Here is a 16,000-nt window from a genome sequence, read left to right as displayed (position 1 = left end):
TGAGAGTGGCTTATGAGTTATAATGTGTATACAGACAAAAGCAGAGATACAGTATCAATAGCAACAACTGTGAATGAAAAGTGTTCTTAAATAGATCTAATACAGAAGGAAGAAAAGGCTTTTCCTATAATCTCATGACCAGCAGTCTCCTAGCATTGTTTTCAGGATTATGGACTAAAAGTTATGTACATGGTGACGTGCACAGTGACGGGAGCTCTGCACGACTCACAAAGCACGGAATTCCCTTCTGTTTTCTCTGCCTTTAATAGTGCGCAAGCAGCTGGATCAGGTAGATCTGGAGTCTCTGGCTGTGCAGAATCAGATCAACGTTTTGGCTGCAGCTGTCACATCCCATAATACTGCTAAGTTATGAAATACTCTGCTTTCTTTCACCTGATGGAAACTAATTATTTAATTACAGAGTAGAAGATTTATTCTCCATGACTTAGCTAGGTAGCTAAGCCAACTACCCCATCGGTGGTGATAAAATGCATAAGCAGACAGAGAAACACAGAAAAACCGTGCCAAATCACTGCTCATGAACAGAAACGGGAGAGCATTCAAATTCACATCCATCACTGAAAGGTGTCTATGGTGTCTTTGGTCCGGATTCCAGCTGAATGTAAGCAGGGCTTGTCCGTTCCTTAGTGTGATGAATGTGGGATCATCAGTTAACTTCAGTTAACTAAAAGACTCTGTCAGTGTAATTAATATAGTTGTAACAAATGAGACTAAGCAAAATAAAATAAAGGCAGTGGACACAGGGTGGCTGTTATTTCTTCGCTTCATTCAAACAGTGCATGGAAAGACTAATAGATATTCTACATAAATGAGAATGTGTTTGCAAAGATGAGTTCATGTAACAGAACTTCATAGGAGTTATTTCTGGGCTCAGAAAAAAAAAAAAGGCAGAAAAAAAGTCTCTTCGAGAGTTTGCCACTGTAACTTAAAAATAGAGCTTGTCAAAGGTTGGAGCAGGGGGGGCGTGACTACAGCACCTGAAGTATACTAGGAATAGTAGGAAACATTTCAGATTTCAAGTGGGAAAGGAAATGCAGCAAATGTTCAGAAAATAAAGTCCTGTGTATTTCAGTGAGAGAAGAAACCACATCCTGGGCCCCAAAACCATTAAGACCAAAGTCTCCTCATGCTCCCTGAGGAAAAAGAAAACACGGCATCATCTGTTTGCTCTCTATGGGAATCAGTTTTCAAAATAAGTGTCATGTGAGGATGAGTTTACTCTGGCAATTATCCATCTGAAGAAAAGCAGAATAAGTCATTAAGAAAACTCAGGCAGAACCTTTTGGTGCCTCAGATCTACAGTGGCCAGCCCCTCGTCAGCTTATCAGAGCGCTCATTGACCTTATATCTCACCTATCTCTACCTCGTACCTTTGGAGATACATATCCGTGTTCACACTGAGGGACAGATTTGGAGACTTGTGAAAGAGCTGTGAGGATTCAGCGGCATATAACACAAGTGTTCTGGGTGTTTCACAAGGAATTTATGTGAAAATGACCTTTTAAGGATGCAAAATTTCGATGGTCAGACACGGTACCTGCCATTAGTGTATGAGTGGGCAGACTGCATAGTTAAGTGAGTTTGTGTGGCCATATTGTAGATATGTTAAGCTCTTAAGTCCTAGCAAATCACATTATTAAATACAGTCAACCTTTTCCTTTACCTTGCAAACTGTGGTCCATTGGAAAGTGCTTGGTTTCTTCAAAGGCCTTAGTTATTACTGGTCCTTTTAGAAGTGCATTGATTGCATCGACCTACAATTGGAATGTTTTCAATCAGTGTTAGTGAAATTTGCAGAAGAAAATGCAAAAGCCGTTACACTATTTGTATTTTGGAATGATTTCTCGTTGACAAATAGCATTAAGACTTTCCAACCATAAACTGGCCTAAAGAGCCTCACACCGAATACAGCGTTTTGCACAATGTTATCTACATGCTGATGACGCAAAAGACAATACATAACAATTCCCTGGTGCTATACATCTATAAAGACATCTGTTGGCTAAACTTGCGAGAACTCTTCTGAGATCTGTAAATGTGATCCATTTAGATCCCACAAGAATATGATACATATTAGAATTCTGTTCGTGTTTTCCTTTTTTTCATGAAAGCTTTTTTCCCCTCAGTCTAATGTCTGAGATCAGGCAGGTAAACCTCACTGAAATCACACACGGCAACTTGAGCGTTGACAAAACTGATTCCTCAAACTGTCCTATAATATACTTGCTTACACTGTGCCCCAAAATCTTGATAGTTTGTCTTCTCTCAAAATATGATTTCATTAAACAATTTGATACTTCCAATTTCTTGTTTGACATGCATAAAGAGAAAGCAATTCTGTGTAATAGTAACGCTTTACATACCTGGTTAAAAAGATGTTCCAGGCAGCCATGAAGTTTATCTTGTTTATCTAAAGGAATCCTCATATCATTGGGAAGCTCATCTCCTAACAAAAGAAAGATGAAAAGCTTTTAACTGTCTTATACCAATGTAATCTGTGATGAGGTCACAGATGACACAAGCACATCTTCACACTGGAGTGGGTGAAAAATGATTGCTGCTTTATCTCTAATTCATAGATCAAAATACTCGTGATTTTTCATGTAATGCAAATGTCCAATAACTAAAGAAGCTTATCCCTGCCGAATACCTCTTCCCTATTCCAAATTTATTGTGGTTCATTAGAAAAAGAACAAATCTCTTATCTTTATGTTCTTGAGATTAGTTTTGAAGAAACCACATTCGCAACTTAAACATGCAAGTGCTTATAATCAGCAAAGACTTATCAGCTCTACTAAGGGGCCTGGTATGAGAAATACGCGTGTAATCTATGGATGTACTCACCTGACCCCATCTCGTCACTGCCCAAGTACGAGCTGTTGCTCCGTACGCTGGTGTATGACAGCACTGAGTCCCGGTTACTGTTACATTCACTAAAAAGAAAATCAAAGAAGCTGACTGAAAATAAGCTGTCCTTACGTCCAGTCTGATACCCTGTCATTCTGTTTGTATTAACACTGCAATCCCCCAAACTAATTCAGTTACGCATACACAAAAGGAAAACTAATTACATGCAGAACAACCATTAAGCAAGGCCCCTGGGGCTGGCACTGTAAGGGGATGTCTTTTTCCATTTATAGTGACCACTCAATGCTTAATATATCGCCTGGATCCTATAAATAATGAAGATGGACTTCCCACCACAGACCTCATCTGGGTCACATCATTAAACATGCTCTATGAGCATTGAAGAGGGGAGAAATAATTAAAATCTGTGAGACAATCTCCACTAAACTCAATGTTTATTACCAATTCTGAAGATATTAACAGCATCCAACTCAAGCATACACTGAAGCTGCAGTAGCACAGATACTGGAGATGGGAGAGGAAATTTAAGGAATCTATACCATCAGAGCAGATCCTAAAATTATCTCAGGAAGCAGAGGAGTCACTACAGTTGGCTTCACACCAATGCTGGCTCATGGACACATGGAAAATTCTGCTATGAATCTCCTCTGTTTAAAGTTCACTTTACACTAACCATAACTTAATAAAGGTAATCAAAAAGGCTATGGGTCTCAGTCTCTCCTCCTCCAGTTAAGTGACAAAGTGCTTTTAAAAGGTACAAGTTCGAAACAAAGCCTACAAAATTTTCCATGTTATCTCTTCCTCTGTTTTTATTTTAGATTGAGATGAGAGAAAAATACAAGAGCAATTGAAAGAACCCTAACCGTGGGTCTGGTCTGTCCTTTGTTAAGCCCATTATCAAAGAAATATTTTTTTATTGAAGAAGATTAATGCTTATGGCAACTACTCTGCAGTACGAACCCTTATGAAATCTGACTTACACCTCCAAATGATCCAGAAGAAAGAAGCATGGCTAATGCAAACAAGATTTTTTATTATCTGTAATTTGCTTATTTTTGTAGCTCCTCAGTAGGTTTTTCAGATCAAAACCCATCAAAATACATTTTATTCCCCCTTGAGTAACTATTATCTGTAATATATGCTTAATTCTCTTCCTCTGTCTAATAAAGATAAGACAGATTAATCTTTTTTTTATGTGTAAAATTTTGAAACAAGTGACAGACCCACAGAGACTGTTTTGATGTCACTATTCAGCTTCCCCCAGAATAGATTGGCCTCAACTACAGAACAATTTAAACTAAACAGTGTTCATAAATGGGGTTCCTATTAACAATTAAAGAAATGCAGCACATTTCAATTAAAAAAAGCTTCGAAGCCCGCGTGCAGATTTAAATCTAGCACAATAAATAGATGCCACAGATCTCAACATTGTGAGTGCTGGTTTTTTGTTTCTTTACTGAGTTCCTATTTGCAGTCCTTGGAGATGTTCAATATTCAACTGGAGAAGACCCTGAGCACCCTATCTTGTTGGACCTGTTGTGAGTGAGAGATACCACCATGTGGGCTCCAGAGACCCCTTCCAACGTAAACCGTTCCGATTCCGTCATTTCTGCAGCCCTGCATGACTGTAACATATTACTGCTTGGGCTAGTGCAAACCCAACAGCAAGTAAAAAATCAGGCCTGTAGTGTGGAAGTTTGAAAGGTGCATCATTCATTCAAGTTACCGAAATCCTCCCAACTCACTGTAAAGTGTCTTTACTCCTTTATATAGGCAAAGTCCTCTGGCCTTCCTAGACATGTAAAAATGGCCTATTAAGGATGTCAAATTGCAATGGTCAGACATGACTGCAACTTTCTGTTCCATTTCTTCTGAAGCTGAATTTCCGAATGTTTCCTCCCAAGACAGACAGACTTGGAGTGTGTGAGGTTTACTTTAACAGCAAATATTCCTGGAGAAGCAGCAGTCAATCATGTCCCAAAACCAAGATTTTGAGACACCTGAATAAACATTTGCATTTGTGGTTTCAAAGACCCATTAAAAATAAAAAAACTCAATGTCCATTTCTGCTTCTCAGCTCTTAAGGCTTTTGGGAAAATTGTTTACAGAACTGAATGGAAACATCCCCTTACCATTGCGGCTATTATAAGACCAAGCAAACTCTGCTGAGCTTCTGTAGTTTCCAGCTATACAATATAGAAAGGGAAAGTCATGCTAGACCTATTTATTTCATTTTATTCAATTTCCTAGAAGCGTTAGTATTTTGGCATTGTTAGGAGGAAAGGTTTTTGGCTGTGTATGTCTCCATGGTAATAAATGTAACAAAATAACTATAGCTAATGAATACAGAATAATTGACTGACTGGAAAATCACCTGCTTGTTGAATCCGTACCTGGATTAGAACTTCACAACATTATATTAGTATGGTAAAAGAGGCACAATCTTCAGACGAACCTGTAGGAGTCTCTGAAACTCATTGTGTCATGTCCAGAGTCTTCCTGGTCCTCCTCAGAAACTTTGAAACAGACCTTCTTGATTCCACCATGCTCAGCTTTGTCAGGATCGCTCTCTTCTGTTCCCAGGGAAGGTGGAGATGTCTCCTCAGTAGATGGTGGCTCACAGGCACCACCTTCTGTAGGTTCTGTTATGGTGGACAGAAGTCTGCAAAAGTAAAACATAGAGTTCTCAGGGACTGGTGGGTATTCTTACAAATGAAATATAATGACTAAGGCTGAAATTCAGCTGTGTGAAATCAAAAGCAACCTTGCCAGCATTTTACATAGACTACAGCTATGTCAAACTGCGAGCTCCGAAAGGGGTTTACTGAAATCCACGAATCTCAGTTCACAAAAAGTCCTGTTTCCATAGGTACCCTACTTCCATAAGGTACAGCTTAGTCACCATAACCATAGTGGCCTGAAAGGGCTCTGTTTTTAATTCGCCGAAGTCCTCACTTTCTGCATCCAAGGCGCTGGGTTTCTCCTCTGGGGCAATGCCTCAGCTCGTTGGCTCCACCCAGCAGCTCCCACCCTTTCTTCAATATGTCTGAACCAAGGCACCTCATGCTTTCCGGTCAGTTGAAGTTTTGGTGCACAATGGCCTGTTCTTTTTTGATAGTGGGATTCCTGGAAGTAGCTGTGAGCAGCTTAGGGCAGCTTATGGCCTTCTCCCACACAGACCACGCCTGCAGCCCCTGCTACTGAAACCCTGCCAGTTATGCACAATAGACGCGCTACCCAAATCCTTCATTACTACTACTAGCAGACGCATTATAACAAAGAAGAAAAGAGAAAGACAAAAAGAGGAGAAGAAAACATAGGTGCAATAGAGAAAGCTGCCTGAAATAAAAAGTTTTGCCTAGTCCGCCTTATGCCAGACAAAATCTCAAGGGTATGGACTCTGTGTGTATGAAATTCCAGAACTGCTGTTGGCACCAAATAGTTTCTTATATTGGAATATATAGTAAGTGAAACAGTGGCTGTTGAATTCAGGTAGACTTTTAGGAGCAAAGGACAATAATATATACATTGGTGGGTCCACACAGAAGCAGGTTTGACACAACCAGCAAGAAGCTGTAATGAGTAAGCGAGTATAAGAGTATGACAGCTGGGGCCGACAGGCACAATGTGCATTCTGAGGTTAATGCCTCCATTTTATCAGAATCGCAGAATTGCTCTGCAGCGCACCCTGGATTCTTTACTCACTTATTTATCTGAATGACGTATTGCTTCATTTCCTTCACTGCAATGTCAAGTTTGTTAAAAAGGTGCAAGTATGAGTCCTGTATCTCCCGATCTTCCTGTTTCAGCAGAAAACCGAGTCCCCTTTCTTCCTGAATTGTTCCTCCATTCTGCTGTCCAAAGCTGCTGTCAAGATCTCCATCTTCGGGGGGCAGACACCGCCAGGATGGTGCAGCCATAGTGGTGATGCAATGTTGAGTATAGGAGACTGGATTTAAAGTACCTACTAAAAATTGAAGGGTCTAGTTAGTACGGCTCTAATGACTTTCACCACTGCATCCCGATAATTACAGTTTAGAATAGGTGGAATTTTAACAGGAGAAAAATAAAATTTCACAGAATTATTTTATATAATTACATTCTATGACAAAAACATTCTTTAAAAAAAAAAAAAAAAAAACCCGAAGGTTTTTTTCCTGGCATGCCATCTAGATATTTTGAATTTACTGCAGTCCAGAAACAGGTCAATTTATGGAAGTAAAGAGAGTGAGTGTCCACATATATACTCATATAGACAACGTGGACAGTATCTAAAAGCAATTATTGAAATGTTCTCAGGAGCTGGTCTGTGTTATTATTGCATCTTTACAAACATTTACACACACACACACTTACACAGAGACATGTTTTGGTATGGTACTTTGCTAACCATCTTATCTTGCATTAAAAATACTAGGGAATTCTAATATCTTCAAGCGAGCAGGGCTTCTTTATTGACCTCGTTTTGAATAGTCAATGTCATTCTTCAGAAGACTGGTTAGTCTGCACTTCCCTGGGTCTCTTCCAAACATTCCTGCACTCTGACTTTCACAAGACAATGAACCAGAAGCGTATCAGGTGAGATCATGATGAAGAAATGTTGGAACTCAAATAATCAGGTTGTAGGACAAATGCTATATAGCAACTATTTATCAGAAAATAGATCCCCTTGGCAGAGTAGAGACCTCCAGCTTCAATGCATGGAATTTTTCTAGTAACGACAAAAGAGAACAGCACTACAGCCTGACTGACTCGTGTTTTTCCCACAAATGCAGCCTCTCTTCACAGCACTAGCACTACTATTAGCCCCATTCACTATTTTTGAATCAGTAAGTCAGCTCGACGAAGTGCAAACAATACTTCAGGAGACTTAATTATCATGAGATGACCACACTGCTTTGCTGGTAAAATCATTTGGCCTGACACCTCTCTATGCTTAAAGGCATTACTATTAACACAAGGAGGCTGTCATTTTACTGTAAGATTTTAAGGAGGAAAAAAGGCTACCGGGAAGACTGTGTTTCTTTGGAAGTTATTTTGACCTTGATGAACAGTGGAAAGACACAACATTTTACGCAGATGAAATCAGTATGATTTGAAAGTTAATTATCACCTTGTTCTGGATCAAGACCAATAATAGAGGGCTTCCGTCCAATGCGAATGCTGAACGACCTCCCTGCTGAGGTAGTGTTTTTGGGGTATGATACCTCCATGAGGTTAACGTGGCAGTTGGTGGGGCAGAAATCCATGCTGTTGAGGGAATGTGGCTCCATGATGGCTTGTTTGAAGGCTGGGCTCACCTTTGTTTTCAATTCATCTGCAAACTGGGAGAAATAAAGCAAGCATGTGCTACTTCACTTGCAAAAAATGGTCATGCAATACAGGCAATCCTTTTCTCTTCCTGCCTCCTATTCCAGAATAGTATGATTTCTGCTGCAGATGGAATAACATATTAAGAAAATAAAAACCTCATAAAATAACAAATGAAAGCAGTTATCTGTACCTTCTAGGACTCTCTTTTCAAACAGCTCAGGTAACTGAGCAAAAAAGCACATGTAGTTTGTTTACACTACGATACACTGTACTTATGTTCATGTTAAATCGGACACTGATCATTCTGTTGTCATATTTATTCACTGATATGGTGGAAGTGAACCTGCAATAATATGTTATTAGACACAGCTCTGACAAGCTGAAAGGAGTGATTTGCAGATATGGTCCTTTTTCCTCAAAACTTGCAATTTCAGTAACTTGCAGCACTGTTTTCTAGGACACCTACCTCTAAGCAGTTCAGATTCATTAATAAAGAATACTAAGACCCATTATCACAGCAAAGTATTGTCTTGAGACTTCACCAATAACTACTAGTGTTGTACCTCTTGGTAGTTTGTGAGCCTTCTGCTAATGCTTTCCAGCTTAGTGTCACAGATTTGCCGGAATTCATACTGGGGCATGGTGGCCACAGCACTGCTTAGGGATATAAGTCTTTTGCAATTCCTTACGAAGTGATTGTCCTCTGCAGCAAAGGCCTCTAAAATCTAAACAAAAAGACAGGATGTCAATGGTATGAGACTTGACGGTGAGGGAAAATACAGCTTTCTTCCACTGAATAAGTGGTAATGCCCTCATGCTGTCATGGTTGAATAAAGCTGCCTTCAGAACAAGTTGCCTGAGAACCACTATCATGTCTAATCCCCAGAGTCATAAAACATTATTCAAAAATTTTCAGAATAACTGAAATGGATCAAAATATCCACCGTGCGCTGTCAAAGTTACCTGCTCTGGCATACTTTCATGGGACATAACAATAATGTTACTGGGATGTGACAGAAACATTTACCATTATCTCTTTATTGTCATAGATGACCAAAATACTAAGTGCACTGCTGCTTCCTTTAGTGACCCATCCAGCCTATCAGATGGGAAAAAGCTGCTTGATTTTCTTCCAAGGTGAAGTAAATTCTTGCCTGAAAAGATTAGTCTTGAGTATCAGCAAAGAGTATGTTACCAGACAGATAAGAGCAAGAATTCCACGGCTGAGGGCCCCCCTCCCTCTGCCTCAACAGCTGAAATCCTGGAAGCATTTGCTGAGTTGCTCATACCAAACAAGCTACTATAGCTTGGTGCATTCTGATGAAGAAAACTCCAGGCAGGGTTGAGAAGACCATGAGCTGCCTCATGTGAAAAGCCAAACCAAGCCACCAGAGAAATGCCTATGTTACTGGCTTCCCTGTTCCGTTTAGGAATGAAGCTGGCTGTGTATGTTTTCCAGTACCTTTGCAGTGAGATTGAAGCAACCTTTTGGTTCCACAATTTTCTCCAAGACAAAGGATTTGATTCCTGCGCTGCTTACATATTCATACACCACCCCATGCTCCAGGTGGGTGTTATCGACAGTCAGGCTAATGAGAGGTGTTTCTTCACTAATGACCAGGGGAGAGCTGATGTTCTGTGGTGTCTGGGCTGGAACCAAAATAAGTTATCAGAGTCATGCATAGGGAAGAGAAACCTGTTGAGAGGTATTATTAAACGCAAAGACACAAAGACACAACTTTTGGCTCAAGGAGTCTCTGAACAACGTACTGCTAGAGGTTGGGAAAATATTCTGAGGACGACGTTTGCTGTTGGCCACTACCGGAGGCAGTGGTAGTGGTTTAGACAATCCACATGCTCCAATGCACATTCTGCTGTTCTTTCCTGTGTGCATGCACACATCCACGCACAGGACGCTACTTTTAGTTCTGCTCAGCATTCAGACACACAGAGCCCAGCAGAAGCTTTCTAACGGGAAGTGAAGTATGTTAATCTCAGAGTCTCGCTGTTTGTAGTGACCCTCTGGAAGACTGCCACTTTTCTGTCCAATTTTGGGAAATGCTCCAGATGCATTTTCTGTGCAGCTGTAAGACTGACATGGCAGGGCAGGGGTGGGGTGAGGAGATAACATTTTTTACGCACAGCAATGCTACTGTCCCCAGAGAACAGATTTAAGTTATAGTGAGATTGAGATTTGCCAGAGAATTGCTCACATGCCTCTACCAGGGCACAGCTCCAGCTGTTCCACCATGGAGCTGCACTGTTGGACCATTAGATAACCAGGCTCATCAGACCTTAGATGAGATCCACACAGATGTGGATCTGCTCCTGGAGAAGTTACCAATGGCATTCATAGAGTCCAGACTCAGTCCTTTGGACTGAATCTGGCTTCAGTATTCTCCCCTAACATCTGCTTTTCCAAATAAACTCAACATGAAGACAAAGCAGTGTTTTTTGAGTTACACTTTTCTAAGCTGGAGGAAATACACCTACCTTTTACTGACACAATGGTAACATGCTCTGAAAACTTGCTCCAGATCACAGTAATTTAAAATCTTAATCTTAAATCACAGAAAACACAGATTATTCTAGGTGGAAGTACTTGCAGAGCTTCCCTCTCCAGCTGCTACTGCCCATAAATTCCTGGTTTGCAGGGGCAACCAAATGATTTTAAAAATGCTGAGCCTTTTCATTCCAGAAACTGGCTCTCTTATAAAGATCAGAGTCTCAAGGGTATGATTTCTATATGTATCTCAATTTTTTCTTCTCCTGAATAAACTGCAGCATAAGACCACTTCCTCTGGCAGACCTCACTCTATTACAAAGCTTTACTAAGACAAGAGATATTCTACAATAATAATTACACTTTATATTTCTACTGGAGTTTTCCTTCCTGAAGCTCCTGAATCTTCCCTAGGTTTCCCTCCCCCATGAGAATCTTTACCGGATTCCTGTTGGCTATTTTGAAGCGGATCCAATTCTGCACCTTGTTCCAGTGAAGAGTCTTCTTTGCTGGAGCCAGGATGGCTGCCATTCAGATATGCAGTGGATGCTGCTTGCTGAACTCTGTCCTCCTCAGCATCTTCATGTGTTCTGTACACCCACTGGTACAACCCCTTTCAAGAGATATTGGCTTCAGCTATGACCTCAGTAAAAATGCCCGATCTCTGTATGTTTGGATTACAAAGGTGAATCTAGCTATCAATTTTGTATCTTCTAAGTCAGTTGAAGTATTAACATTCCCCCAGCCTTCCTCTGAACTTCAGAGAATATAAAATCTAGATGAATATCTGTGAGAACTAATTTTAGCAACAGTTAATAATATTTAGTACTGTTCACAGTGTATGAATTGGAATACATATTAGACGTTTTGCAACTATAGGCAACTGCAATCAGCTCCCTCAGTTATACTAGGAACTTGGTATGGGAGTAAGTCAGTCAAGAGAGTCATGCATAATTTGTTTTTCTGAATATTTAGTGAGCATAAAAGCAGGGGAGGAATTAATGTACTTCCTTTGAGGTTTTATATTCATACCAGTGCTTCCTGTTGTCTGGTCCTGTAGGCTGTAAAGTGCTCCAGAACTTCCATATAATTTCCATGTGCTGCATTATTCCCATTAACTTTCAAAATACACTGCCCTGGATGAAGGCCTACAGCTGCAGCCTCAGAACCTGGAAAATAACAGGAGAGGAGTTAGACAGTAAAGCCATACAACTGTGGAAGAGAACACTGGATAGTTTGCAAAGGGTTTCTAGTTAAGAAGAAAAGCTAGTTGAATGCTGTCATGCTTTTGCTTGTAAGTACTTATTCTGAGAGCTTGTACAAGGAAAAGATCACGCATCTATCCTTCATATTTTCAGTAGTGCTGGGAAAAACAGAGACCTCCTAAACCTAAAGGCATTCATGCTCGAAATTGAAATTCCTGTGGGAAATCATTTGGGATTCTTTCATAGCTCTTCTAGCCTTATGATTACATTAGCTGAGGTCTTGCTTAAATGTAAACAGTTATATTTCTGTTTCAGCTTGTTGCACTTGAAAGATACAGAACACTTGCATGTTATGCAATTTGCCATGGTCTAAGAAGAATGCTATGATGTACCTATAACTAGAGTAAGTCTACAGCGCAATAGCTGACTTCAGTGGATTTATTCCAGATTCATGTGAACAAGACTCAGGCTAAATCCAGCTCCCTGAAATCTACAGTTAAGGTGATTAACTTTTTTAGGGCACCATCATTTAACATTTATACAGTTTTATTCCAAATGCAATTTGTCTTTTGCTAGCAAAATCCTGAAAAAGGAGTATCTTTCTAGTTGGTAATTCCAATTTGCACTCTTCAGACTGTTAAAAAGTGGTTATAGGTGCTGTTATGAAAGAGTGTAACAAATACGTCTCCCTGAGAACATTGTTTGTTGCATTTGGGTGCTGCCTGTTGTCTGTATACTAACTGCACATATTTGGTTATATGTATTTGTTCTGAAGGAAGGAAGTGGTCCATGTCTGAAAGGTCACATTCTCTGCATCTGCTGAAAATAAAGGTTAGAGCTGTGATCTACTTGCAGCTCAGTTCACATTTCAGTTACGGAAGCAGTAAATATACCTGTCAAACTGTGTTTTCTGCTTTTAAAAAGACCGAGGGAAGCAGTTGACCTCTACCAGTAATTTATAGCAGTATAAGCCAATGTAAAGGGAGAAGTAGTCTCCAAGTCTTATACTTTGTGATGTCCATTAAGAAACATCATCTGCCTACCAAGCTGCTGATCCCACAGCACGTTCAGAACTGCAGTGATCCAAAGCGTGGCTGAGCACAGGCAAAAATATTGAGGAAGCAACAGAGAGCATTACACCTCAAATTTTTCTCAGCCACCTCCGTTTCACACTTCTACTCCTTGCAGCTGTAAAGCTGTATCTTAGTAGTCTTAGAAGAAACAGGGATAGGATCACTATGCAAGTGCATTTCTAGCTTGCAAGAGCTCAAGTGACAATGCTTTCTCAAGAGTCTTTCAACAGTACAGTAGATTGCAGGACCACCGAGTTTCTTCTGCTGTAGAATTAAGTTATTCCTTGTTTAGTGTTGATGTGATTAGTGACCCAATGCTCAGTTCATAATGATGATACCATTTTCTTAGACTGTATTTAGATTACAAGTAGTCTGAGGCAGGAACTATCTCATTGTTCTAAGGTTTTATATATGAGTGCAATCCTTCTCTATGACAGAGGTTCCTAGTCATTGGACATAATAGTCCAATGTCATAGACAACTTGGAGGTAGACAAAATAAATTGTCAGAACTTGTTTAGAACAAGTTTGACAATGAAACCTGGATCTTTTTTTATTGAGGTATATATATATATACACACACACTCTATATACACACATATATCTGTTTAGCTGTACTCCGAGCTTAACTATACTGCAGCCTTTCTACTTACCTCTTCCCACTGCATGAACGTATGGTGGTGCTGCTCCCCGTATCTGAAAGCAAAGTGCTTCAGGACAATCTGGGATTTTAATAATCCTGCAGGTAAATCAAGGGGAAGAGAAAGCAGCATTTTAAACCAGGCTGCTAGAGCTCTGGCCAGTTCTAACAGCGTCTTTCCCTGGCATTCACAACCATGTTTTGGATTAAAGAAAGCACCCACATAGTTTACAAACAAATAACAAATAAATAGACCTGAAGAAATCATCCGTTCCATCTTCATTCTCCAAGGCAGATGGGTGATTCTCTTTGTTAATTAAAATTTGGCACTTCCAAATTTATGACATCTTTAAATGAATAACAGAACAGAAGCTTTCTATGCTATTTATATTCACTTCCATTTCTAGGCAAACTTCAGTGCAGCTGTGCTGACTTATACCAGCTGAGGATCTTTTCCACTAAAAAAAAAATAGACTGGACCAGACATCCTGGACTAGAATTCAGCATCAAGTGCTCATTGAGACGTTCAATTCTATGGCAAATTCTGGGATTACAGAATCTAATAATTCCCAAGACATTAACAGGGCCAATCCTCATTATAAGATACAATAATAGACTAAAAAACTATAAGGGCTAATATTGTTAGAGTCATCCAAAAATAAACCAAGCTTTAATCGGGTGGAAATTGCTTTCCCTTGCACGTATATTAGAGTGTGAGAAGCTTCACACCTGAGACAGAATGACAATCCTCGTGATTCAGTTCTGTTTATGCAAAAGGAAGCCAAAAGTTAACTGCAGTATAAGAGAATACATCGTAACCTGTTCTAGAAGCACAAAGTTCATCAAAAAACAACCTGTGACTCTTATCTTTCATTTATGTCATTCATTTTCTATTGAACAGCTTCTGAATAGCAACGTGTCTACACAGTTTTCACTACAAACTGTAGAAGAAATATTTCGTAATTGACATTTGCAGATAATCTTCTCTGTCTGCCCATTTTGGCACTTACTCTTTTGATTTGGTAGCTACCAGAAGCCTAAGTGGCCTTCGTGAACAGAAGGACTGGTTTAAGATGGTTTCCACTTCTGAAAATGGGCGTAGGAATACTAAGTCCTCATTGATGGAATAGATTTTTCTTCCCATCTGCAGGCCAGCCATCTGCAAATGAAACAAACACCACAGAAAGCTTTGGGTCATTGGCAGCATCTCTGAAAGTTCAGGCTCCAAAGTTCAACTGTTCTCTCCTTACAAATGTTCCTACGATTATTGTCATATGGAATACTGTACATACAGTGTTGGTTCATCAAATCATTTGCCAGTCACCCTTAAAGTTGTCTGCATTTACAGAAAACAAAGAGATTTCACCAATATCTGTATAAATGTACCACTCCACAGCTATATCCTACTTTGCAATGGATATATCTTTGTACTTTTCTGCTACAATTCTTTTAATAGGCGACTATTAAAAAAAAAAGAGACTATAAAAAAAGGGGGTGTGTGTTAAAAAATAGGAGACTATAATAGACTGTCTGTGATACCCAGTGAGATACAGAAGTGTGACTTCCCACAATTTACAGCCCAGGCACAGGGAGCCAAGAACATAGTTTTCAACCATTAGCCATGCAAAACCAATCTATACCTACCCACAGAAGTAAATGTAACCTGTTTTTATGTGGTGGTAAAAGCCTGTCTCTGCTCCAAGTGAAGTGCTGGCTCTTCATCAGCCTAACAAGCCACAAAATTTTAATTTTAATTCCTAGCTTTTGCAGCTAACTCTAATTATTTGGCAATGGTCGCACAGGAAGTCAGAGACAGACTGATCACAGATTCTGCCCCCTGGACAACAACCCTAAACATACCTCTCGATGATCTATACCAGTTAAAATATGACATCGCAGCACTTAGACTAGGTGTGAGGATATCAAGAAAATATAACATTCCCTTTAATGGAGTGAAAAGAAAAAAAAAAAACCATGATTAACCCTTCCCAAGTTAGAATTACTTCCTATGGCTTCAGGGTCCAGCAGTTGGCATTTCTTCTAAATGTGACAAACCCTTTTCCTGTTCTGCCTGCAATCCATTGACAAATTTCTTGACTTGGAAAAAGGAGGTCTGGAAAAATGAATCTGGAAATGTAGGACTGGAAAACCCTGCTGACTATGTCTATACATGGCTTGGGTGTTCTTAAATGTGTTTTGTGGTCTGAAAGTCAGAGATCAGTTTACCTACAAAAACCTACACTTTTTTTCTCAAATCAAAGCTATTATAAAGAAAAAACTACAAAGTGCTCTTCTTGATTTAATTCTCAAGCCCTGTACTATTATCAACATTCTCTTGTGTACCTGGAAATAACATTTTTCATCTTTGTTTGTAAATAA

At 39.7% G+C, this 16,000-nt stretch overlaps 1 protein-coding gene and 1 long non-coding RNA gene across 5 annotated transcripts in view; one reads left to right on the top strand and one right to left on the bottom strand.

The window, feature by feature from the left end:
- Positions 1 to 16,000, bottom strand: part of PREX1 (phosphatidylinositol-3,4,5-trisphosphate dependent Rac exchange factor 1) — a 165,680-nt gene that overhangs the window by 12,049 nt on the left and 137,631 nt on the right. The window contains exons 18-29 of one of the 3 annotated variants that reach the window (XM_063349670.1): positions 14,632 to 14,780; positions 13,635 to 13,720; positions 11,738 to 11,874; positions 11,147 to 11,318; positions 9,665 to 9,852; positions 8,766 to 8,927; positions 8,003 to 8,213; positions 6,595 to 6,856; positions 5,345 to 5,551; positions 2,866 to 2,954; positions 2,385 to 2,467; positions 1,685 to 1,775 (exon numbers count right to left, since the gene is read on the bottom strand). In XM_063349670.1, coding sequence (XP_063205740.1) covers positions 1,685 to 1,775; positions 2,385 to 2,467; positions 2,866 to 2,954; positions 5,345 to 5,551; positions 6,595 to 6,856; positions 8,003 to 8,213; positions 8,766 to 8,927; positions 9,665 to 9,852; positions 11,147 to 11,318; positions 11,738 to 11,874; positions 13,635 to 13,720; positions 14,632 to 14,780 — 1,837 coding nt within the window. The remainder of the gene's footprint in view (positions 1 to 1,684; positions 1,776 to 2,384; positions 2,468 to 2,865; positions 2,955 to 5,344; positions 5,552 to 6,594; positions 6,857 to 8,002; positions 8,214 to 8,765; positions 8,928 to 9,664; positions 9,853 to 11,146; positions 11,319 to 11,737; positions 11,875 to 13,634; positions 13,721 to 14,631; positions 14,781 to 16,000) is intronic. The other 2 variants (XM_063349671.1, XM_063349672.1) reach the window with 2 other exon arrangements.
- The window catches only part of LOC134522240 (uncharacterized), a 167,088-nt gene that overhangs the window by 148,464 nt on the left and 2,624 nt on the right, over positions 1 to 16,000 (top strand). The window contains exon 7 of one of the 2 annotated variants that reach the window (XR_010072984.1): positions 3,708 to 4,470. The exons of the other annotated variant lie outside the window; for it this stretch is intronic. This is a non-coding gene — a long non-coding RNA (uncharacterized LOC134522240). Of the gene's footprint in view, positions 1 to 3,707; positions 4,471 to 16,000 lie in introns of those variants that run through there. 2 annotated transcript variants of the gene reach the window in all.

This window comes from Chroicocephalus ridibundus, chromosome 12 (assembly GCF_963924245.1).
Source record: "Chroicocephalus ridibundus chromosome 12, bChrRid1.1, whole genome shotgun sequence".
Lineage (NCBI taxonomy): Eukaryota > Metazoa > Chordata > Aves > Charadriiformes > Laridae > Chroicocephalus > Chroicocephalus ridibundus.
This window is presented reverse-complemented; position numbering and strand designations above follow the sequence as displayed.